General features: G+C 38.2%; 1 protein-coding gene across 2 annotated transcripts in view; it reads left to right on the forward strand.

Moving 5' to 3' along the window:
* LOC136260946 (uncharacterized) overlaps nucleotides 1-26,119 on the forward strand; it is a 45,154-nt gene that overhangs the window by 4,419 nt on the left and 14,616 nt on the right. For both annotated transcript variants that reach the window (XM_066054866.1, XM_066054868.1), the window contains exons 2-4: nucleotides 13,737-14,037; nucleotides 15,663-15,891; nucleotides 25,949-26,052. In XM_066054866.1, the coding sequence (XP_065910938.1) occupies nucleotides 13,737-14,037; nucleotides 15,663-15,891; nucleotides 25,949-26,052 (634 nt within the window). The remainder of the gene's footprint in view (nucleotides 1-13,736; nucleotides 14,038-15,662; nucleotides 15,892-25,948; nucleotides 26,053-26,119) is intronic.

Raw genomic sequence — 26,119 nt, forward strand, 5'->3', positions numbered from 1 at the left:
CAAAATTTAAAAAAACCTATGTTTTTCAACATCTCTAAAACTAACCTGTTTAACAATTTGTACAGTTGGAGTCTTATTAAGCATCCTTCACTACATAGAATGATACCAAATTTAGCAAATTTGGTTGAGGATAACAACTAGTAAATTGGGATTTTCCAGCTGAGATAATTAAAGTTCCAATAGGTTAATGTATGGAGTGCATGCATATTATGTCATCATCAGCAGTAAGTAACTGTCGCTATGGCAACATTTTCCCATTTGTACAGTCAGAATTGCATAGAGAAATTGAAGGGCTTTCTTTTGTTTTATGGTGTGCTGTAAAGATTTTGTGAGTTAAAGGTTGTAAATTAGTGTTTTGTATGTAGTGTAAAATACATGCATTTTGCATTGGACCAGGAATGATGAGATTTTGTGATCAGCTTGTTTTACAAAGCTGAGGTTTCAAATTAAACAGATACTAGATTTATTTAATGCACAGTTCTTAAATTTTAAGGATTTATCCCAATGTTTTGAAAAGGTTTAATGTTGACCACCTGAAAATGCTTGATTTGACTAATCCCATACATATGTTTTGAATAATGACTTCATTTTGCACACTAACATGTAAAGTATGCCAATGTAGGGGGTCTGGGGGCATGCCCCTAGGAAATTTTTGGAAATTAGGCTCTTTAAAGGTGAATCTGAGTGTTTTTAGCAGTTTTTCAGTGGAAAAATGGAATTTCAGTTTATATCATTAAATTTTACTTTTCCATTAAATCAAGACTGATTGCAATATGCAGCAGCTATCATGCATACATGATAACCTTTTCATTTGTAGCAACCAAGCATTTAGATATAGCTGACTGTACACCATAATGCATCAGGTCCTCTTAGCCATGCTCTAATCAGCTAAATCTGTGAGGAAGAAACATCTATAGCTAAGCAGTAGTGGTGTTGAACATAAATGAGATCACAATTATTAGTATGCATGCTCCTTAACTTAGTGACACTTCGTCAGCCTTAACAACTATATATTTGCATTTATGAGCTTTCTAAATTTGCTGTTGTGATAGTCAACTTATTTCTAGATCTGCCGGGTTATGAAGACTGATCTATAGATATAGCAGTACCATAACCCACAGCATGGGGTCATATCAGAAGGTAACCGATACAGATTTAACTTTCACAGACAAAAGTGGGTGAATATGCTATAGCTACCTTATGAGACTGTAAAAACTACAGTTTGCTAAATCACTGAGTTGGCAGCTACATATATATATATCGGGCAAATCCAGGAGCTGGCAAGGGAAGGGTTAAGTTGTAGGTGTTTGGGGAGAGCAGATTCTCTCGTTAGTTGCTCTATTTTTTTATGTAGCAACGATCACTCCTTAGTAGATAATTTTTGTCATCATGGTCTTTGCAGATGGTTGTGAAGTCTTCAAAAAGCTGTTTAAAATCTTAAACAACAGCAACATGATAATGATTTTTAGAGGCGCTTAGTATGTATGAAGGTGCTGGGTGATGGTTTGACAGCTGAAATTGATGGATTTGATGAATTAGTAATTCGTCAAATTTAAATTCGTCAAATGTTTATAAGTGCCTTTAAAAGTGTAGATTTTGTCTACAATTTCTTACCATTTGTCAACATTTTATTCATCAAATCTGCTGAAGTGTGAATCTGTCAAATTTTTTTCATACGTCAATGTTTCCTTGCGTAATGGTAGTTAGTTTGCTTAATGGTGGTAATATGCAGTTTTCATGAGTTATATAAATCGATTTTAAGGTGTATGGTATTTCTATCAAAAAAAGTATGGCTCTTCCACAGAAGAAGGGGGGGGGGGGCACTTGCCTCAAATGCCCTATCCTGGATCTGCCATTGTACATTGTACTAAAGCTGATATACACCTGTAACTATTAACCTAGTAAACCAACTAACACTGTTTGAATCATTTAAAAATATAAAAACCACACTAATCATCCCTTGTAGCCATAGTGGAAACCACTGCTATAATTATCTGAATAAAATGAAACCTACAATTAAAACTTTTGTAACTGAAGATGCAATCCACTGAAAGGTTTAGTATTCATAATTGCTCTAATTGTAATCAGTTTGGTGCATTCAACACCTTCTTTTCAATAGCTACAGTACACAGATACATCATATAAAATTGCCATGGTAGCTATATAGTTGCCATGAAATACTTGAGAAAATTCCCATGGTTTTCCTGACTTTTATTGGGTACTGTATCCATAGAATTTTACAGTATATACACGAACTTGGATTGTCAGGGTTCGAACATTCATCAACTAAAGTTCATGAATCTTTCGAACTTTTAAATGGAGCTGATTCCTGTTTATAAATTATAAATGACAGCATATTAAATGTTAAATGCATGTCTCACAAGTTTTCAACACACACATGCAGTTGTACTGACTCAACAGTTTTACTGAGAAAACTTGAAATTGAATACCACAAGTAAAAATGTTTGTGATTACTAGGTTTTAAATACATTTTACTACTGCTATACAGCTGCGACAAGTGATGGCACCACATAGAAACCTTAAAACCTCATAGAGGCATGGCCTGTGACCACCACTAAACCATCAACACATAACTTAATTAAATGCCTAATACCATATGTCTGGCCTCCCCCACATCATTATGCAACAAAATGGATAGCTTAACTGTATCACTATCTAATTAGTAACTATAGTTCGAACTGTTCAATCCACATTTGAATGTTCGTTTGTTCGAACGAACCTTCGAGTTCATCAAAGTTCGTTTGGGCCCTAGTATATAGATGCCATAAAAGTGCCATGAAATTCTGATGTGTATAGACATTTCATGCCTACATGGCTATATGAACCTATCCATGTATTCCATGAAATAACTTTCATCATGGGGGTGATTTATTTTTTCATGGCAAAGTCATACTGGCATTTCATGGCATACTTATCTGGTATATTAGTGGTACTAGTATCTAATCCAAAACAGCCAAGCTGTAAAAAAAGAGTGCGGCCCTGAGAAAGGCTATGGTGAAAAAAGATGTGAAATCCAAGGTGGCGGCCAAGAAATGGCTGTGATGGTAGGTTAATGGTAAAAATTTTAATAACGACAATTCAGGTGAATTTTGTGCCAAGACCAAGCGGCACCAAATTCACTGAATTGTTGTTATTAAAATTTTTACCATTAACCTACCATCACAGCCATTTCTTGGCCGCCACCTTGGATTTCACATCTTTTTTCACCATAGCCTTTCTCAGGGCCGCACTCTTTTTTTACAGCTTGGCTGTTTTGGATTAGATTTCACTTCTTTTTGTATTTATATACCCCAAAGCCGGCCTATGGCCAGCTTTAGGGCTTTTTAACCTGTCATTTTTTTCTTTACTACAGGAAGAAGAAAAGATGAAGCAGGGTGATTTCTTTGTAGCTGACCTCTCTGCAAGGTGATCCTTCTAGCTGATCCTTCTAGCTGATCCTTCTAGCTGATCTCTCTACCGGATGACTTGTTTGTAGCTGAACTCTCTACAGGGTGATTTATTTGTAGCTGAACTCTCTACAAGGTAACTTCTTCTAGCTGATCTTTCCACAGGGTGATTTGTTTGTAGCTGAATTCGCTACAGGGCGATTTGTTTGCAGCTAAACTGCTGAACTCTCTACAATGTAATTTCTTCTAGCTGAATTCTCTACGGGTGACTTGTTTCTGGCTGATCTCTCTACAGGGTGACTTGTTTCTAGCTGAACACTCTACAGGGTGATTTGTTTGTAGCTGAATTCTCTACAGGGCAATTTGTTTGCAGCTAAACTGCTGAACTCTCTACAATGTAACTTCTTCTAACTGAACTCTCTATGGGTGGCTTGTTTCTAACTGATCTCTCTACAGGGTGACTTGTTTGTAGTTCAACTCTCTACAGGGTGATTTGTTTGTAGCTGAACTCTCTACAAGGTAACTTATTCTAGCTGATCTTTCTACAGGGTAATTTGTTTGTAGCTGAATTCTCTACAGGGCGATTTATTTGCAGCTGAACTTTCTACATGGTAGTTTCTTTGTAGCTGAACTCTCTACAATGTAACTTCTTCTAGCTGAACTCTCTACAGGATGACTTGTTTCTAGCTGATCTCTCTACATGGTGACTTGTTTGTAGCTGAACTCTCTACAGGGTGATTTGTTTGTAGCTGAACTCTATACAAGGTAATTTCTTCTAGCTGATCTTTCTACAGGGTGATTTGTTTGTAGTTGAATTCTCTACAGGGTGATTTGTTTGTAGCTGAACTCTCTACAAGGTAACTTCTTCTAGCTGATCTTTCTACAGGGTAATTTGTTTGTAGCTGAACTCTCTACAAGGCGATTTATTTGCAGCTGAACTCTCTACATGGTAGTTTCTTTGTAGCTGAACTCTCTACAATGTAACTTCTTCTAGCTGAACTCTCTACAGGATGACTTGTTTGTAGCTGAACTCTCTACAAGGTACCTTCTTCTAGTTGATCTTTCTGCAGGGTGATTTGTTTGCAGCTGAATTCTCTACAGGGCGATTTGTTTGCAGCTGAACTCTCTACATGGTAGTTTCTTTGTAGCCGAACTCTCTACAGTGTAACTTCTTCTAGCTGAACTCTCTACGGGTGGCTTGTTTCTAGCTGATCTCTCTGCAGGGTGACTTGTTTCTAGCTGAACTCTCTACAGGGTGATTTGTTTGTAGCTGAACTCTCTAAAAGGTAACTTCTTCTAGCTAATCTTTCTACAGGGTAATTTGTTTGTAGCTGAATTCTCTACAGGGCGATTTGTTTGCAGCTGAACTCTCTACATGGTAGTTTCTTTGTAGCTGAACTCTCTACTGTGTAACTTCTAGCTGAACTCTCTACATGGAGACTTGTTTGTAGCTGAACTCTCTACAGGGTGATTTGTTTGTAGCTGAACTCTCTACAAGGTAACTTCTTCTAGCTGATCTTTCTACAGGGTAATTTGTTTGTAGCTGAATTCTCTACAGGGCGATTTGTTTGCAGCTGAACTCTCTATATGGTAGTTTCTTTGTAGCTGAACTCTCTACAATGTAACTTCTTCTAGCTGAACTCTCTACAGGGTGACTTGTTTGTAGCTGAACTCTCTACAGGGTGATTTGTTTGTAGCTGAACTCTCTACAAGATAACTTCTTCTAGCTGATCTTTCTACAGGGTGATTTGTTTGTAGCTGAATTCTCTACAGGGCAATTTGTTTGCAGCTGAACTCCCTACATGGTAGCTTCTTTGTAGCTGAACTCTCTACAATGTAACTTTTTCTAGCTGAACTCTCTACGGGAAGCTTGTTTGTAGCTGAACTCTCTACAGGGTGATTTGTTTGTAGCTGAACTCTCTACAAGGTAACTTCTTCTAGCTGATCTTTCTACAGGGTAATTTGTTTGTAGCTGAATTCTCTACAGGGCGATTTATTTGAAGCTGAACTCTCTACATGGTAGTTTCTTTGTAGCTGAACTCTTTACAATGTAACTTCTTCTAGCTGAACTCTCTACAGGATGACTTGTTTCTAGCTGATCTCTTTACAGGGTGATTCGTTTGTAGCTGAACTCTCTACAAGGTAACTTCTTCTAGCTAATCTTTCTACAGGTTAATTTGTTTGTAGCTGAATTCTCTACAGGGCAATTTGTTTGCAGCTGAACTCTCTACATAGTAGTGTCTTTGTAGCTGAACTCTCTACAATGTAACTTCTAGCTGAACTCTCTACATGGTGACTTGTTTGTAGCTGAACTCTCTACAAGGTAACTTCTTCTAACTGATCCTTCTACAGGGTGATTTGTTTGTAGCTGAATTCTCTACAGGGCGATTTATTTGCAGCTGAACTCTCTACATGGTAGCTTCTTTGTAGCTGAACTCTCTACAATGTAACTTCTTCTAGCTAAACTCTCTACGGGTGGCTTGTTTCTAGCTGATCTCTCTACATGGTGACTTGTTTGTAGCTGAACTCTCTACAAGGTAACTTCTTCTAGCTGATCTTTCTACAGGGTAATTTGTTTGTAGCTGAATTCTCTACAGGGCAATTTATTTGCAGCTGAACTCTCTACATGGTAGTTTCTTTGTAGCTGAACTCTCTACATGGTGACTTGTTTGTAGCTGAACTCTCTACAGGGTGATTTGTTTGTAGCTGAACTCTCTACAAGGTAACTTCTTCTAGCTGATCATGATCTTTCTACAGGGTGATTTGTTTGTAGCTGAATTCTCTACAGGTGATTTGTTTGCAGCTGAACTCTTTTACATGGTGGTTTCTTTGTAGTTGAACTCTCTACAAAGTGACTTCTTCTAGCTAATCTACCTACAGGATGACTTGTTTCTAACTGAACTCTCTACAGTGTGATCTGTTCATAGCAGAACTTTCTACTGGGTGATTTGTTTGCAGCTAAACTCTTTGCATGATTATTTCTTTGTAACTGAACTCTCTACAAGGTAACTTCTTCTAGCTGATCTCTCTACAGGATGATTTGTTTCTAACTGAACTCTCTACAGTGTGATCTGGTCATAGCGGAACTTTTTACTGGGTGATTTGTTTGCAGCTAAAGTCTTTGCATGATTGTTTCTTTGTAGCTGAACTCTCTACAAGGTAACTTCTTCTATAGCTGATCTCTCTACAGGGCAACTTGTTTGTAGCTGAATTCTCTGCAGGGTGATTTATTTGAGCTGAACTCTCTACATGATGGCTTCTTTGTAGATGAACTCTCTATTAGGTACCTTCTTCTAGCTGATCTGACTACAGGGTGACTTGTTTGTAGCTGAATTCCCTACAGAATAACATAAAATGTAATATAACTGAGTAAATTATAAATGTAGCTGAATGCTTTATTAGGGTGACTGTTCTATTAGAGTATCTCGATCTCGCATTTGCTGCACGTAGTTGCCTTTCGAATCATAACTCAGTGATTTGTAATCCGATTCTTCTGTACTATTGCAAGGACTTTCTATGATGATTATGCCAGCTACATACTGATTTTGAGCTCGTTGCTCTAAGCGGTTTGCCTGGTAGATACGAAAACTAATAGTATTTTTATTCATAAAAATCGATCGCGTAATTTTGACACAGGTTGGGTTTCGTGTCATATCTCCATGGTCTTTATCCCGATTCCTTTCAAACCACAAAAAGGCACTCCTACGATGGTTGCTCCATCTACATATCAATTTTCAACTGATTCCTCCAAGGGGTTTACCCTGTAGGCGTGACAGACCTTCGACCTTATTTTACGAAAATAATCGGTAATAAATCCGTGAATGTTCATCGGATTCCTACCAAAAGTGGTACGGAGATCTGTCTTAATGAGCCCTTTAAGTGTGCCAAATTTCAGCCCAATCCGAGCACGCATTCGTGATTTATATCGAATTTTGCGAAGTGTGCGAAATGAAGATGAAGAAGAAAAAAAACGAAGAAATTAAAACGAAATTTTGTTCGCTCGTATCTCGGAAATGGCTGGAGCGATTTTCTTCAAATTTGGTATGTAGACTCTCCTAACTGGGCGGCACGTCTCCAACAAATTTGGTTCCAATCGGATAAGGGATCACAGAGCTACATAGGTGTGAAAATTGCGTTTTCTTTCTTCCTGTTAATATACTCACGGTGTGGCGCGCCGACTTCTTGGGCCGCACGACACACTATCGTGTGTCTTGACTATATGAAGACCTTTAAATGCCTGAACTGTTTCTCAAAACAAAGTGGATATAAAGCCAGCTCCGGTTTTCAAGCTAGAACTGCTAATTTTGACCGGCAGTGAAGTCATTCTACTTGATTACCAAAGACTAACTGTATGTAGGTAAAATTATGGTAAATTCAAGGTGAGTTGTGGTTAAAGTGAGCAAAGCGACCATGCTGGTGAAGCTGGGCCAACCCTAGGTCACACCATAAACTTACCTTCATATATCAAGACACACGGTAGTGTGTCGTGCGGCCCAAGAAGCCGGCGCGCCACACCGTGAGTATATTGACAGGAAGAACGAAAACGTCATTTTCACACCTTTGTATCTCGGTGATCACGTATCTGATTGGAACCAAATTTGCTACACCGTTGCCCGCCAGCCAAGGGAGTCTACATTCCAAATTTGAAGGAAATCGCTCCAGCCATTTCCGAGATACGAGCTGCCAAAGTTTCGTTTTTTTTTTCTTCTTCGTCTTTTCGCACTCTTGCAAAAATTGCTATAACAAGCAAACGCGTACTCCGATCGCCTTGAAATTTGGCACACAGAAAGGGAGTCCAAAGGCGAATCCTAGCATCAAATTTGGTACAACTCCGATGAATGGTTCAGGAGTTATGACCGATTATTTGCGTAAAACAAGATCGATTTGTTGTCACGCCTACAGGGTAAACCGCTTCATGGAATGAGTTAAAAATTGCTATGTAGATGGAGTAACCATCGTAGGAGTGCCTTTTGGTGGTTTGAAAGGAATCGAGATAAAGACCACGGAGATATGACACAAAACCCAACCTGTGTCACAATTACGCGATCGATTTTTATGAATAAAAAAGTATTAGTTTTCACGCCTACTAGGCAAACCGCTTAGAGCAATGAGCTGAAAATCGGTGTATAGCTGGAATAATCTTCATAGAAAGTCCTTGCAGTAGTACAGAAGAATCGGATTACAAACCACTGAGTTATGATTCGAAAGCCAACTCCGTGTAGCAAATGCGAGATCGAGATACTCTAATAGAACAGTCACCCTAATAGAGCATTCGGCTAATTTATTTACTCCATTATAGAATTTTATTACATCACAAGTTATTCTGTAGGGAGTTCAGCTGCAAACAGTTAATCTTATAGACAGTTCAGCAAGAAGACAGTCACCATGTGGAGAGTTAAGCAAATATACCACTCTAGAGATTCAGAACATTACAAGTCACACTGAAGAAAGTTCAGCTATAAACAAGTCATGCACTGTGTAGAAAATTCAGCTACAATTAAGTCACTCTCTAGAGAATTCAGTTACACAGAATTCAGCTACACACAAGTCACTGTGGAGAGAGTTCAGCTACAAACAAATTACCCTTTAGAGTGATCAGCTACAAACAAAACACTTTGCAGGGTGTTCAACTGCAACAAATCAATTACTTTTAGAGCGATCAGCAATGAACAAATCAACACAAATCTACCTGTAGAGAGATAAGCTAGAAACAAATCACCCTGAAGAGAGTTCAGCTACAAAAAATCACCCTGTAGAGACAACAGCTAGAAACTAGACACAATGTAAGGAATTCAGCTACAAGCAATCACCCTGTAGAGAGTTCAGCTAAAACAAATCAACTTGCAGAGAGATCAGCTACAAACAAATCACCTTATAGAGAGTTCAGCTACAAACAGATTACCTGTAGAGAGATCGGCTACAAACAAATCAACCTACAGAGAGATCAGCTATATACGCACAAATCAACTTGTAGAGAGATCAGCTACAAACAAATCACCCTGTAGAGAGATCAGCTAGAAACTACACACAATGTAAGGAGTTCAGCTACAAACAAATCACCCTGTAGAGAGATCAGCTACAAACTAGACACAAAGTAAGGAGTTCAGCTACAAGCAAATTACCCTGTAGAGAGTTTATCTAAAAACAAATCAACCTGTAGAGCAATCAGCTAGAAACAAATCACCCTGAAGAGAGGTCAGCTACAAAAAATCACCCTGTAGAGAGATCAGCTAGAAACAAATCACCCTGAAGAGAGGTCAGCTACAAAAAAATCACCCTGTAGAGAGATCAGCTACAAACAAATTGCCCTGTAGAGAGATCGGCTACAAACAAATCAACCTGCAGAGAGATCAGCTACACACAAATCAACTTGTAGAGAGTTCAGCTACAAATAAATTACCCTGTAGAGAGATCGGCTACAAACAAATCAGCCTGTAGAGAGTTCAGCTAAAACAAATCAACCTGCAGAGAGATCAGCTACAAATAAATCACTTTATAGACAGTTCAGCTACAAACAAATTACCTTGTAGAGAGATCGGCTGCAAATTAATCAACCTGCAGAGAGATCAGCTACACACAAATTAACTTGTAGAGAGATCAGCTACAAACAAATCACCCTGTAGAGAGATCAGCTAGAAACTAGATACAATGCAAGGAGTTCAGCTACAAGCAAAATCACCCTTTAGTGAGTTCAGCTACAAACAAATCAACCTGCAGTGAGATCACCCACAAAAACGCACTTGTACAGAGTTCAGTTACAAACAAATCACCCTGTAGAGAGATCAGGTAGAAGAATTCACCTTGTAGAGAGTTCATTTACAAAGAAACCATCATATAGAGAGTTCAGCTACAAAGAAATTACCCCGTAGAGAGTTCAGCTAGAAGAAGTCACCTTGTAAAGAGTTTAGCTACAAAGAAACCATCATGTACAGAGTTCAGCTACAAAGAAACCACCTGTACAGAATTCAACTACAAACAAATCACCCTGTATAGAGATCAGCTAGAAGAGGTTACCTTGTAGATAGTTCAACTACAACAATTCACCCTGTAGAAAGATCAGCTAGAAGAAGTCACCTTGTAGAGTGTTCAGTTACAAAGAAACCATCATGTAGAGAGTTCAGCTGCAAACAAATGACTCTGTAGAGAGTTCAGCTACAAAGAAACCGCCATGTAGAGAGTTCAGCCTCATACAAACCACCTTGTAGAGAATTCAACTACAACAAATCACCCTGTAGAGAAGAAGTTACCTTGTAGAGAGTTCAGCTACAAAGAAACCACCATGTAGAGAGTTTAGCTGCAAACAATTCACCTGTAGAGAGTTTAGCTAGAAACAAATCACCCCGTAGAGAGATCAACTGGACGAAGTCACCTTGTAGAGAGTTCAGCTACAAAGAAACCATCATGTAGAGAGTTCAGCTGCAAACAAATCACCCTGCAGAGAGTTCAGCTACAAAAAAATCACCCTGTAGAGAGTTCAGCTAGACGAAGTCACCTTATAGAGAGTTCAGCTACAAAGAAACCATCATGTAGAGAGTTCGGCTATAAAGACACCACCATGTAGAGAGTTTAGCTGCAATCAAATCACCTGTTACAGAGAGTTCAGCTACAAAAAAACCATCCTGTATATAGTTCAGCTACATTTCAAGTCACCCAGTAGAGAGATCAGCTGCAAAAAAAATCCTGTGGGGAATAATGCGCATGTAATAAATATATGTATATAATTTGTATAATTACTAATAAAATCAAAAATAATTGAAGTACTAAAATTCTTCTTTAAGTTCTTTTCTTTTTCCTGTGGTAAAGAAAAAACACATGGGTTAAAAAAGCCCCAAAGCCAGCCATAGGCCGGCTTTGCAGTATACAAATACAAAAAGAAGTGATATCTAATCAAAAACAGCCAAGCTGTAAAAAAAGGTGCGGCCCCCATAAAGGCCATGGTGAAAAAAGATGTGAAATCCAAGGTGGCGGCCAAGAAATGGCTGTGATGGTAGGTTAATGGTTACATTTTAATAACGGCAATTCAGGTGAATTTTGTGCCGCTTGGTCTTGGCACCAAATTCACCTGAATTGTTGTTATTAAAATGTAACCATTAACCTACCATCACAGCCATTTCTTGGCCGCCACCTTGGATTTCACATCTTTTTTCACCATGGCCTTTATGGGGGCCGCACCTTTTTTTACAGCTTGGCTGTTTTTGATTAGATATATATAGACAGTGAAAGTCATTTTTATGAGGAACAGACAAATCTCAGATTAGGGTTAGGGTCAGGTTCAGCTTTGGTTTCATCTTCATGTTTGTTAACATATAGAGGTTTCTTCTTATAAGATAGAAACTACAGGGAGGTGGGTAACTGTGTATTTTGCAAAGTGCTACCATGCCATGTATATGATAAGTGCTGCTATTAGTATCAATGGAATTATTAAATAGAAATAAGTGACTCAAACGTGAAACTTCTAGGTGCTAGTGTGCTGCATTCTTTGGCCACTGGGAAGCAAAATTTTGTTAGTTACGTTGTACAATGTTTGTAGTGTTTAGAGTCATGCTGATGGTTTTGAGGGAACTGAAAATGCCTTTATCTGTATATATATATATGTTGTGTATTGTACCCCATGATTGCATTTTTGCTTGTTAGCTGAGTCTTAAACTGCAGTAGCATCACGACAACGATTTTTACACCAGACTGTAGCCACTAGCCACTTTTGCACCAGGCCTGCAAACACTGACTAAAAGACTTACATATATACAGAATGCTCACCATGTTAGTTTCAGTGATGTGAATTGTACCTGCCCATCACTGTGTTGATTAAAATTTTGTATTAGATGACAGGTCATGACACAGTGCTTCATAGTATTTGTGCTCCAGATATATTATAAGAGGTAAAATGAAGCACTGGTTAATGTTAAGTGGACGGAAGAATTATGATAAGGCAACTTTATATACCGAATAAGGGGAAAATTTTGAAACATTAAGTTTATGAAAAATTCCAAAATAATGTCGAAAATACTTTTTAGCAATTTATCAGAAATAGCTATACCTAGCAATACTACATGACACAGTAAAAAATAAGTAGTGAATATTGTGGCAAATGGTGAATGTCACTGTACATTTTAGTGACTCACCAAGAATTTCCAGTGATGTTCACTATCTGCCACAGTATTTACTACTTATTTTTACTGTGTAAACATCTTTGAAGTGACGATCAAGGAAAGTATAGCTATAAACAAATTCCAAGTGTACGCATGTATGTTTTCTACTTTATCAGTTAGCTATAAACCTCTAGGCCCATGGCTAAAAGCTTGAGAGAATCATTATCCTAGCCTGAGTGAAATGACCAGGAAAGACAGCAAATATATAGACAGGCTGAAGAAAGCCAAGTATTTATGGTTCAATGTACAGGTCACTGGATTAAGGCAAAGTCTGCCAAACGAAATTGTTCAAGCTATGAAGAAAGAATCTAGGGTAGCTAAATGCAGTTCTACCAAAGCCAGTTGGACCTATATTAATATCTTAATAATAATTATTATTATTATTATTTATGCTGACAAAATAATAATTATTATCTATACTGAACAATCAAAGCAGTAAATTCTATGTAGATATATAGCTACGTGTGTGGTCAATTCAACCATTGTTGCATTCCTCCATGAATCTTTCTAGTTAATTATCCATGGTGTGGCACAGTAAAGAGGAAAGAGGAATTGTTTCAAAAATGTTTTTTCAAACTTCCAATCAAGCACCCTTTCAAAATTTAATCTTTCGAGAATTTCCCGCTATACAGTACACTCAGTCAACTAATGAATAGGTATTCACCCTCCTTGGTATCTTGTTTCATGTGACTGTTCACTAAAGAAAAATGATGGTAAGTGAGATAAGTAGAGACTTGATTCTTTTGTTCAGTATGAGTATTACTCAGTGTCACTGCTTATGGATTTTGCAGTTGTTGGTCAACTGTTGAAGACTTACACTAGATTCCAGTTTTTTTGGAAAAAAATTTGGTCATAGATAAACTTCCCAGCTGAAATACATGCTAATATGCTCAGTAACTGATACAGTAGCTTGAACCAAGTGGTAGTTATTAGTATAACAAACAAGCCACCTAACTGGTAAACAGCAAGCTTTAGGTTCCCTCCTTGTGCTTTCATCAAATCCAAACTCCATAGATTGCAAGTCACGTGACTAATTAATTTGGGCTGTCTATGCACAGAGGTGCCCAGATAATAGAGGTCCGTACAAGAGAGGTTCCACTGCAAATACACTCTATGTACATATATATACGTTCTTTTCAATAATTTCATTTATATGTGGGTATGTTCCCATCAAACACAGGCTGTTCACAAGTATTGGTGTGAGCTACATCGAGAGAGCAATTTCTATCCAAGGCAGTTGGTACTGTATGAGATTTCACAACACATAAAAAGCCACCGTTGTGGTAAAGTTTCAGAATATATTCCTTTGGATGATGTGTTCAGAGTTATGGTATCTTCTGAACAAAACGGAAAGCATAACATTAAAATAGTGACTAGAATGAAACAGTTTTTAATTGGGGTCGACACCTCAAAGGAGGCATCTGCTTGGGTTGATACAATAAACAATGAAGTGTTTGGACCACCACTACCAGGAGTAGTATGTGAGTATGCACACATGTAGTTATAATTAGAAGTATAAGTGTGTGCATAAACACACATGTACCATGTATTTACATGTTAATATAATTATTTAATCCTCGGGCTAGTGTTTTTAAATTTTGGAGTGCATTTCGGGTCACACTGAAACACTTTTGGGCTTGATTATACCTAACCGATACTGCCAAGCTGGTTTCAAATAAATTATATACATTTAGAGTATTCAAATATTAAAACTATTTATTTTGTTGGCATTACAACAGTCATTTTAGCCCTGAATTTTTGCCTTTGATACCTTCAGATCAGAGTACCTCAATAATAGTTAAGGCTACAGGCTTGATTTTTTTCACTGTTAGATAGTGTCTTCAGCCTAAAAGGTACCTTTTGGCTTCTCTACATTTGTAGCAGAATCATCCCTATTTTCTGTAGTGGCTTGAATGATTGCAGAGGCACTTCTTGTACTGTTCTTCATTTGTAATGCTGTGTAACAGGCTGAACATAACCAAAAATGAACCATAATGGCTACTCACTTTTCAATAATTGATAGTTGGGGCACGCGTACAAATGAAAACAGTAAATGGTCTGCTAGCAATGTAGCCATTATTTAGTTCAAGATGTTCTGCCAAACACAACCGTATACACACAGAGAATGATACATGGAGCTAGCCTAGGATCTATCAGTTACATTGACTTTTTGACTTCGGTGCAAAAGTGATGGACAATTTTCATTCATTCTTTAATACAGGAAGCCATTAATGTGCACTACCATGAATCAGCACTTTGTGTTATCAGTGTAAAGAAATGCATACCAGAGGTGGATCCAGGGGGTCTTCAGGTGGTCTCAAGACCTTGTACACAATACAACGTGAAAGATCGATTTACTCTAATAGAGCAATCAGACTAGTAATTGCAACATTACATGATGATAGCGCACATGATTTAGATTGTTTAAACTTCAGTAAATAGTGAATGATAGAACTACCAACTGGAAGGAGCCAATGGTATTATAGCTGCAGATTTGTGTTTTATTGCCAGTAGTTTTTTTGTGTGGTAATATACCTGCCTCTGCCTGACATTTGGTCTATGTGATATCACTTGATCGTTCTTGAGACCTTGCCTAGAGGACACAAATTGAATTGAACTCCCTGCAATATGAATCAAGGAATGAAACAGAAGTTACTTCAGTAGTTATTAAACTCAGCCAGGAAAGAGTGTGATGAATAAGAGCTCCATCATTTGTAACTCAGTAGCAATGCCAGGAACTTGTATATTTAGTAAGCTAATCCTGCAGTAGCATAGTATAACAATAAGCGCTGCCCAAACAGCGCTGCTAATTATTCAGCTACTGTAGTTAGCTGGATACACTCACCATGTTTTTTAAAGTTTGCCTATAGAACACATTTTATGTATGTGAATACTACAGCTGTACGATGTGCTGAGTTGAATATGTGAACCTTAGGGGATTACCCTTCACCCACCTCAGAGACCCCACCCTCTTCAAAAATCCTGGATCCACCCCTGTATACATACATTGAATAGTTGTACAGTCACCACCATAAAATGGTTGTGAGATTATAGAGAGCTTGAGGGGTAATTACATGGTTGTTTAGCATTATTACTTTCTATGTAGATGAGTTCAGAGTGATGATTGGTGACACCATAAGGAGGGGAAGTAATAGCTACCTCTTGAAAGTATGTGATATAAAAATAAAGGTCTTCACTGCTAATGGAAAAATTGAAACAAGCTTTTCATTAAATATATTGGATATCCATAAGATCAAATACCAACCAAAAATGAAGCAAAGTGGCACAACCAAACAAGGAACTCTAACTTTATCAGTTTCAAATGCTCAGTCAGGGTAAGCATATATAGACACAGTAAAAGCAATACCCTGACTCATCAGTCTCTTTTTTGTCAACAAATTTTTGCTGTGAAACACTTTCCCTTCACATTCAAATGATCCCACTGCATTTCAAACCGATTATCATTTTTAGCAACTATTAAACTTTTAATACTCCCATATCCTGTTTTGTATGCTGTAACCATGTATTGGTGTTGTGTACATGTTTTTATCCTTTTATATGCTTGTGTGAGGAGCATATATGCAGTTTACAGTATGCCTACTGTTGCTGAACAAACATGTGACCTAGTCTGGGAAAACCGAGCTTATCGCCTATTTAAAAGTATCGAGAAATGCCGGTTTTAAGTATTTAGTGTGTTGTAGCTCGCCAATGGGTGAAGCTATATGTACCAAATTTTCACACGTTTTGTACTAATTCCTTACTTTCCACAGCATCCACTGTGCAAGTAGCCAGCAACTAAGTTTCCTGCCGTTTTAGATAGTTTTTAAACCGAGGTTGACTGTATCAGGTGAGCTGCAAAATGGGTGGGAGGCAGGGGTCTGGAAGGCGGGAAAGATGGTGTTCAAAAATTGAAAAGGAAGGCGTAGGGATGAATTAGGCAAAGTTTTGGGCCATTGAGGTCTCAAAATTGGCTAAAATGAAAGGAAATTCACAGCAGAGGTACTTATTCAACACCACAGAGCTGTACAGTCACATACAGTTATCCACAGGCTGACCAGAGCTCCATTACAGATCGCCACTGGGCTTGGGAAAGCAGCCAACAAAACCAGACAAGTCTGGCTGATTTTGATTGTGGAATTAGATAGTTTATTCATGTAACTTTGTGTCCTGAGTGAAAAATCAAATCTGCTGACATGGGCGATAAGACTGGTTTTGTCAGACTGGATCACAAATAATCTAATCTGATATTAATGCAAGTATGCAGGGTCTCTGCGAGGGTCTGTGTTATAGCTACAAAGTTGAATCTCCATACAATTTGGATGAAATCTTGAGCACAGTGACAGGAACTCAAACTGGAACTTAATTTACTATCTGAAAACTTCCGCGCACTCCCGCACACTGGGATATAAAATAGTCATATCCCGTATACTGGGATGATATCATTGTTATTACACTTGTCCTCAGCTCCACCTCAGACTCGTGTAATAACGATCTAATCAAAAACAGCCAAGCTGTAAAATAAGGTGTGGCCCCTAAAAGATCATGGTGAAAAAAGATGTGAAATCCAAGGTGGTGGCCAAGAAATGGCTGTGATGGTAGGTTAATGGTAAGAACTTTAATAACGACAATTCAGGTGAATTTGTGTTTCAGCACCAAATTCACCTGAATTGTTATTAAAATTTTACCATTAACCTACCATCACAGCCATTTCTTGGCCGCCACCTTGGATTTCACATCTTTTTTCACCATGGCCTTTTAGGGGCTGCACCTTTTTTTATAGCTTGGCTGTTTTTGATTAGATATCACTTCTCTTTGTATTTGTATACCCCAAAGCCAACCTATGTCCGGCTTTGGGGCTTTTTTAGCATATCCTTTTTCTTTACCACAGGAAGAATAAAAAGACAAAGCAGATTTTTAATACTTCATGCCTAATCCATGTCTTAATGGCAGAAACTGTGTATATATCACTGGTGGCTACATGTGTGATTGTGTAGCAGAATTTACCGGTGTTAACTGTACTACAGATATTGATGATTGTGACCCTGATCCTTGTGATAATAATGGAACTTGTATTGATGAAGTTAATGGCTACATGTGCAATTGTAGAGCAGGATTTGTGACTAGATTTTACAAAACCGATCCAAATCACACATGAGGCAAAGTCAAACTAACACCACCTGTGGATAGCTACACTATTGTATTAGTAGTTTTGACACTCAGCACCACTCAAACAACTCGAGGCTAGTTTCAACAGACGTATTTTCTGGGGGGGGTGTAGAGCTCGAATGGCGGTTTTAGGCCTTGTGAAGGACCTGGCTTGGCAAGAATCAGTGGTTTACTGGTGGACAGTCTGACAATGTTGGCCAGACTTTTTTTCTGTAGATTTTGCTACATATCAACCACTAAGGAGCCAGCACAGCCCTGTAATCTTGTCTCTGGACTCCAATCGTGGTCTGTCTCTATTTTGAGGTCTAATCCTTGCCCACCCCGCCACCCCCACCCCACCAGCTTCCATCTTCCACCCTCCACCCCCCACCCCTTTGTGAGCACTCGTGATACTACTTCGCTTGTCCAATAGCTCAGATTTTCTATCTTATTTGGCGGGAAATTCTACAAGCAGCTACAAGTACTGGAAGTGGTCTGAAAGGTAACAGATTGATGCATCTTTAGTGTAAATTTCATATGCGTGCTTGCTATCCCTGGAGAGTTATGCAGGCTTGAATTCTTTAAAACTGTTTATCTCAAAACTTCCAATGTGTGATTTGGATCGTTTTTCCAAAATTCAGTCACATTTACTGCATCAGCAATTTCTAGCTCAATTTTAGCTGTGATTCAATTGTTGCTAATATCAAGCAACAGCAAAGATGATATACATCTCAATGCATTGGCTATTTTCTTGTTTCCTAATTCTCTTCTTGTATATTACAATTGTTGAAAAGCAAATCTTTAACATTGATAGCTTCGTTACACTTGAAGTAATCTTCATAAGGCGAAGTCCAGATAACTTACAATTTGATAGATTCAAATGTTGTAACATTATGCTGCTCTCAATAACATCTGATATATCATCTGCCAAATATTGACTATTCGCAGTGCTGCTTAGATCTAAATAACTTAAACAACCAAATAGTTTTAGGAGTGGCACAATTTTGCTAAATGACTGTAGTTCAAACACACAATGACTCAATAATAAATGTGTTATGATTTTGTTGCTATGAAATACTTTATCCAGTTCAATGGCAGCCATTTTGACTATAAAACTGTAACTAACACAAACACATTTTATTTTGTAAGGCTTTGAAAACTGCAACAAGGCTAGCAGCATTGATTTGGCATGTTGAGATACCTCAGTTTTACATTTGCTCTAATTACTTGCACTAAAATGTCTACATTTACAATTGTATTCCCACTGATCTTTAGGTGACAGTATTCGATTCAATATTGACATATTGTGTAGTATGCTTATCTTGGTAAACCCATTCAAAATTTGAAGAAATCCAGACTCTGATAAGTAGAAATATGATAAATCAATGTATTCTAACTGTGAGTGATCAACAGATGATGCTATGATACCTTCTGTAGAAGGTGATGATGTTTGAGCTCAAATTCAGATATTTCAATGCAAATTTTTTTTAGCAGCTGAAAAGTATTATTGAACTTGTATATCTGGTCTTAAGCAGTTGTGAAGGTGCAACTCCCTTATTGCATGATTGCTATATATAACATCTCCAATCTTTGTGGCTGCCTGTTGTGTGACGCAGTTGTTGTCGAGGTTAAGGTACACTAAAGAATTGATTTTTACCAATGCATCAGCTACTGCTACAACTGCGTAATCTTGTAAACTGCAATCATTTAAATTTAAATGTTCCAACATGTTATTGCTGATAATTGAAACTATTTCACCAGCAGATATATTGTCTATTGTATTAAAACTCATATCCAAATACTGTACAACATTGGAATATCTTGACATATCAAATTGTAGTTTAGAAGAAACTAGACTGTTATCTTTACTTGCTTCAGTTCAAAATACTATTTTTTGCAACATTTATGCTTAAATTCAACTAAGATTGCTGCACCATTGGCAGAGGCAGTTGCAGGAATTCTTTATAATAGTTATAAATATATGAACTATCTCAGTTTGCAAAAATGTGAATTGTCAGCATCTCAAATAAAAATTATTGCTAAAGTGCTTCAAAAAGTGTCAAGTCTTGCTGAACTCACTACAAGGTGATTTGTTTGTAGCTGATCTCTCTACAGGGTGATATTTGTAGCTGAACTATCTACACGGTGATTTGTTTCTAGCTGATATCTCTACAGGATGGTTTCTTTGTCATTGAACTCTCTACAAGGTGAGTTGTTTCTAGCTGATCTCTCTACAGGGTGATTTGTTTCTAGCTGATCTCTCTACAGGGTGATTTGTTTCTAGCTGATCTCTCTACAGGATGGTTTCTTTGTCACTGAACTCTCTACAAGGTGACCTGTTTCTAGCCGATCTCTCTACAAGGTGATTTCCTTCAGCTGATCTCTCTACAGGTTGATTTGTTTGTGGCTGAACTCTCTACAGGGTGATTTGTTTGCAGCTGTACTCTCTACAGGGTGATTTGTTCGTAGCTGAACTCTCTACAGGATGGTTTCTTTGTCACTGAACTCTCTACAAGGTGACTTGTTTCTAGCCAATCTCTCTACAAGGTGACTTCCTACAGCTGATCTCTCTACAGGTTGATTTGTTTGTAGCTGAACTCTGTACAGGGTGATTTGTTTGCAGCTGTACACTCTACAGGATGATTTGTTTATAGCTGATCTCTCTACAGGATGGTTTCTTTGTCACTGAACTCTCTACAAGGTGATTTGTTTCTAGCCAATCTCTCTACAAGGTGACTTCCTCCAGCTGATCTCTCAACAAGTTGATTTGTTTGTAGCTGAACTCTCTACAGGGTGATTTGTTTGCAGCTGTACTCTCTACAGGGTGATTTGTTTGTTGCTGAATTCTCTACAGGATGGTTTCTTTGTCACTGGACTCTCTACAAGGTGACTTGTTTCTAGCTGATCTCTCTACAAGGTGATTTCCTCTAGCTGATCTCTCTACATTGAGGGTGACTTGTATCTAGCTGAACTATCTACAGGATGATCTGTTTGTAGCTGAAATCTCTACAGGGTGACTTGTTCCTATGTAGCTGATCTATCTATAGGGTAACTTGTTTCTAGCTGAACTCTCTACAGAGAGGGTTCTTTGTAGCTGAACTCTCTAAAAGGTGCATGGCTTCTTCTAGCTGATCTCTCTATAGGGTGACCTGATCTCTCTGTAGGATGACTTTTATCTAGTTGAACTCTCTACAGGGTGATTTGTTTGTAGCTGAACTCTCTACAAGGTAATTTATTTGCAGCTGAACTCTATGCAGGGTGATTTGTTTGTAGTTGAACTCTCTACAGGATGGTTTCTTTGTAGCTGAGCTCTCTACAAGGTTACTTGCTTCTAGCTGATCTCTCTAGACGGTGACTTCTTCTAGATGATTTCTCTACAGGGTGACTTGTATAGCTGAACTGTCTACAGGGTGATCTGTTCATAGCTGAACTCCCTACAGGGTGATTTGTTTGTAGCTGAAATCTTTTGTTTCAACTGATCTCACTGTACAGTAACTTTTTTGTAGCTGAATTCTCTACAGGATGGTTTCTTTGTAGCTGAACTCTCTACAGAGTGAATTGTTTTTGTAACTGAACTCTATATAAGATGATTTATTTGTACCTGAACTTTCTACAGGGTGATTTGTTTGTAGTTGATCTCTCTATAGAGTTTCTTTGCAGCTGAGATCTCTACAGGGTGACTTCTTTTAACTAAGCTCTCTCTTGTTTCTAGCTGATCTCTTTACACAGTAACTTGTTTGTATAGCTGAACTCTTTACAGGGAGTGACTCACTTGTAGCTGAACATTGCAGGGGCATAGCTAGCCAGACAGTGGTGGGGGGGCAGGCACCCCCCACAAAACACTCGACATTGTTCACAATTGCATAAAAGGCTAATGACCCAATGATGGGCTAGCCAACATACGGTGTTGTATTATTACAGCTTATGTAACTAGCTACATAACTACTTCATTACTGATTGCTACCAGTTATCACTTATCAATGGAAATATTTTCGTCCAGCATCATCGCACGTGCCACAACTGTACTCCAACAAATTCGTCCACAATCAATGTGTCGCAGTTACCCACGTCAGCCACAGTCTGTGCTGCACTGGCATAGAATGACAAGCTCACTGACTTCAGCCGGCAAAATTCAAACGCCATGCATTGGCATGAAATCCCAACTCTATACCTTTCCTGTTAGCAGAATTTTTAAGCTTGTGACTGATCATCTGACTGACAAAGTGAAAAAAAAATTAAACTGGCATGCCACCACACTGTACGAAGATCCAGTGTGATTAACTTGGCTCAGGAAAATAAAGTTGGTCCATTTAACACTTTATCACCTCGTTGTCACTTCTGAGTTGCGACTCTTGCGAAGTCACTTTGAGCGGGTCATCTGTCTAGATTCAAAAATTGTACTATCACGTGAGTAGTGTAGGCTAAATATAGAATTGTGTCTAATATTTTCGCTCGGTGAAGGCATAGTGTCTACACGGGGGAACCCCTGGGGATTCGAGCATAACTTATTTTTAGCGCATCATTTTATTAATTGCTTGTAACGTGCAAGAAATCATTGTATTATTATCACCATTCACAAACGCGTTGAATGTTGTGTGCACTCGTGTAGTAGCGCACAAACAGTAATTTAGGATGCGTGTCAGTTACTGGAAAGCTTGTGACGGAAGTTTATAAAAACATCACTTAGTGATGGGGGAGCAAATGCCTCCCCTTGCCCCCCCTTGGCTACGCCACTGGAACATTGTATAAACTATAAAGTGACTTGTCTGTAGCTGAACTCTCTACAGGGTTACTTGTTTGCAGCTGATCTCTATAGGGTAACATGTTCGCATAGATGAAGTCTCTACAGGGTAGTTTCTTTGTAGCTGAACTCTCTCCACAGTGACTTGTTTGTAGTTGAATTCTCTAGAGAGTGTAGCCGAACTCTCTACAGGGTGCATGATTTTTTTATAGTTGAACTCTCTTCAGTGTGACTTGTATGTTCTGAATCACTACAGCAATATATTTGTAGCTGAACTCTCTATAGGGTGACTTGCTTCTTGCTGAACTGTCTATAAGATTAACTGTTCGCAGCTGAACTTCCTACAGAATAAAATAGAATTCTATAATGAGTAAATAAATTAGCTGAATGCTCTATTAGGGTGACTGTTCTATTAGAGTATCTCGATCTCGCATTTGCTACACGGAGTTGGCTTTTGAATCATAACTCAGTGGTTTGTAAACCGATTCTTCTGTACTACTGCAAGGACTTTCTATGAAGATTATTCCAGCTATACACCGATTTTCAGCTCATTGCTCAAAGCGGTTTGCCTAGTAGGCGTAAAAACTAATACTTTTTTATCCATAAAAATTGATCGTGTAATTGTGACACAGGTTGGGTTTTGTGTCATATCTTCATGGACTTTATCTCGATTCCTTTCAAACTACCAAAAGGCATTCCTACGATGTTTGTTACTCCATCTACATAGCAATTTTTTATTCATCCCATGAAGCGGTTTACCCTGTAGGCGTACACACAAATCGATCTTGTTTTACGTGAATAATCGGTCATAACTCCTGAACCATTCAACGGATTTGCACCAAATTTGATGCTAGGATCCGCTCCTTTTCTGTGTGCCAAATTTCAAGGCGATCGGAGTACGCGTTTGCGTTTTATCGCAATTTTTGCAAGTGTGCGAAAACACAAAGAAGAGAAGAAAAAAATAACGAAGAAAAAACGAAACTTTGGCGGCTCGTATCTCGGAAATGGCTAGAGCGATTTCCTTCAAATTTGGTATATAGTTTCCCCTGGATGGCGGGCAACTCTGCAGCACATTTGGTTCCAATCAGATGAGGGATCACCGAGATAAAAAGGTGTGAAAATGACGTTTTCTTTCTTCCTGTCAGTATACCCACGGTGTGGCGCGCCGGCTGCACGACACACTATGGTGTGTCTTGATGATATCACCCTCGTAACGGGATATAACTATAACTTATCTACCATCATGTATCAGACATTCTTACCAATGCAAGTGTAATGCCATGGCACCAATCAGGTACGGTATTTGTATGACACTCTCAGTGTATCCTTAGTGTAAGGATAGTAATAATACCACTATAATTAAAAATTATTAGCATTAACATCGTTGCAGCATTTCTTGGCCACCACATTTGACCCCACAACTATTTTCACCCAGGCCTTTTACAGACCTCTCAACTTTGAACTGGAGTTAACCTTGAGACACCTCGAGTGCATGGTCTCATGCAACAGTGGGGTTCACGCGCACACACATTTTTATTAATAAAGAATGTCAACAAACATGAACTAGCTATACTGCATGCATACTGCTGTTATTTGCAGCTTATTTCTACGCTCTATGGTGTTATACACATAGAATCTAAGCAACCTGGAATTCCAAGCATGGCGTAGCATCACATGAATCATAAGTCAGCTTATTCAGCTTTATGCCTATCTTTGTGATGATTGTAGGTATCACTAATCCTTTCACTAGGTCCGAATCTGGCCTCTGCTCTGGCACGTGATATATTTCCCACCATCTATCTTAGTAACCAAGTCCATTCAAAGTTGATTAATGCGAGAAAAACTTATTTACTACTAAACAAAAACGAGAAGTCACCTTACCATGCTGTAATACAGCCATGCCGAGTTACAGGTTGGCTCCAGTCTTCTATAGATTTGAGCGCCATAAATTTTAAATATTTATCATGTGAGTACCATTTCTTATATTGAGTTGACAAAAAGTTTTCGATTGTGGGTTTGAAATTTATTTATAGGCGAAAACCTTGAGAATTCTTGAGATCTGGAGCGCGACCTTGAGAAATTAGCACCTCACCGTGAGACCTTGAGAAGAGGCCCAAAAACTTGAGTCTCACGGTGAAACCGTGAGAGTTGAGAGGTCTGCTTTTAAAACCACAGTCACTCTTTCAAAGCTTGGCTGTTTTGTGTGGGCTTCACTTCTTTTTGTACTTTACGAAGCCCCAAACCAGCCTATGGCTGACTTTGTGGTTTGTTTTTACTCATATTTCTTCTTTCCTATACAGAAACAATGAAGACAGACTTATAAATGTATTGTATTGGATTTTTTACTGTACTACTCTATTGTGCACATTTTTTAAGGACTTATAATAGAACATACATAGAGTGTTCTGGAACAATCTAGTACTTCTATTGGTGGATCTATGAAATTACAACTGTTTATTTATAAGCACTAGAAGTTTCATTGATAAAGTAAGGTGATCAGCTAAGATAGCAGCAGCTCAGTGGTTAAGGATGCAGGTGTTTGGTATGGAGGTCCTTGGTTCAAACTCTGGTAGGGTTTTTTCGACATTTTGTACATCTTTTTACCCTGCAGTGACTGCTCTATTAGAGTATCTCAATCCAGCAATTTTACACTTGTTTGATTTTTGCTTTATAACTTACTCTATTGCTATTCAAACTATCAAAAGGCACTGCTACGGTGATCTGCCTATGTATCCAAGCTATTCCCATACTTGGTTTACCCTGTAGCTGTGACAGAAGTTTGAACATTTTTTCTGTGAATAAATGCTCATTACTTCTTGGATATTCATCAGATTCATAACAAACTTGGTACATCAATCCACATTTATGTGCTCCTTATTTGTGCCTAAGATCAATGCAATTGAGTTACATGTTTGTGTTTTATAGCTATATTTGCAAAGTGTGCGGAAATAAATCAAAGCCCCAATAGCCCCCCTACAGCTTAAGAAGAATAAACAAAGAAATTAAATCAAAACTTTTAATTCCCATATCTCACAAATGGTTGGTGCGATTTTAATCAAAAATTTGCTCTGTAACCTACCCTACCTGGCAGACAGCTATAAGGCAGCTTTGGAGAAGGGGCTATGGAGCTATGCACACATGCATGAAATGCTATTTTCTATCTTTCTGTCAATATAATGATGGTGTGGTGTGCCAGCTTTTTTGGCCACTAGGCACACTAACATGTGTCTTGATACCTAGAAAGTAAGGTATATGATTGATACATACATACGTAGTGTGTGCAATGCTGATAAAATTGTTAATTGTGAACTACTATCTTATGCACATAAGTAGTGTTTAGCTGGTGAGACACTGAGGAGCCATTTGTATAATACATTAAAAACTTGTGGTAATTTTGTTACATGAGAAGATTTAAACAGTCTAATAGGATAATCAATGTTATAAACTAAAGTTCTAATGTTATAAAAATATAATTAGTATAGTTTGATGCTTATTTTTATTTGTAGTTATCAAGAAAAAGATGTTTTAATTTTGCAAGCCAAGAGCACTATGGATCTAGTAAGAGTCCTCTCCAACCGAAAACAACTACTGACAGAAAAGTTGCAAAAACGTTAGTTAAGTTATATGAGTAAAAAGCATTTTCAGTGCTAGCATGACGCAGTTCATTGAATTTATAT

This window comes from Dysidea avara, chromosome 7, assembly GCF_963678975.1.
Source record: "Dysidea avara chromosome 7, odDysAvar1.4, whole genome shotgun sequence".
Classification (NCBI taxonomy): Eukaryota; Metazoa; Porifera; class Demospongiae; order Dictyoceratida; family Dysideidae; genus Dysidea; species Dysidea avara.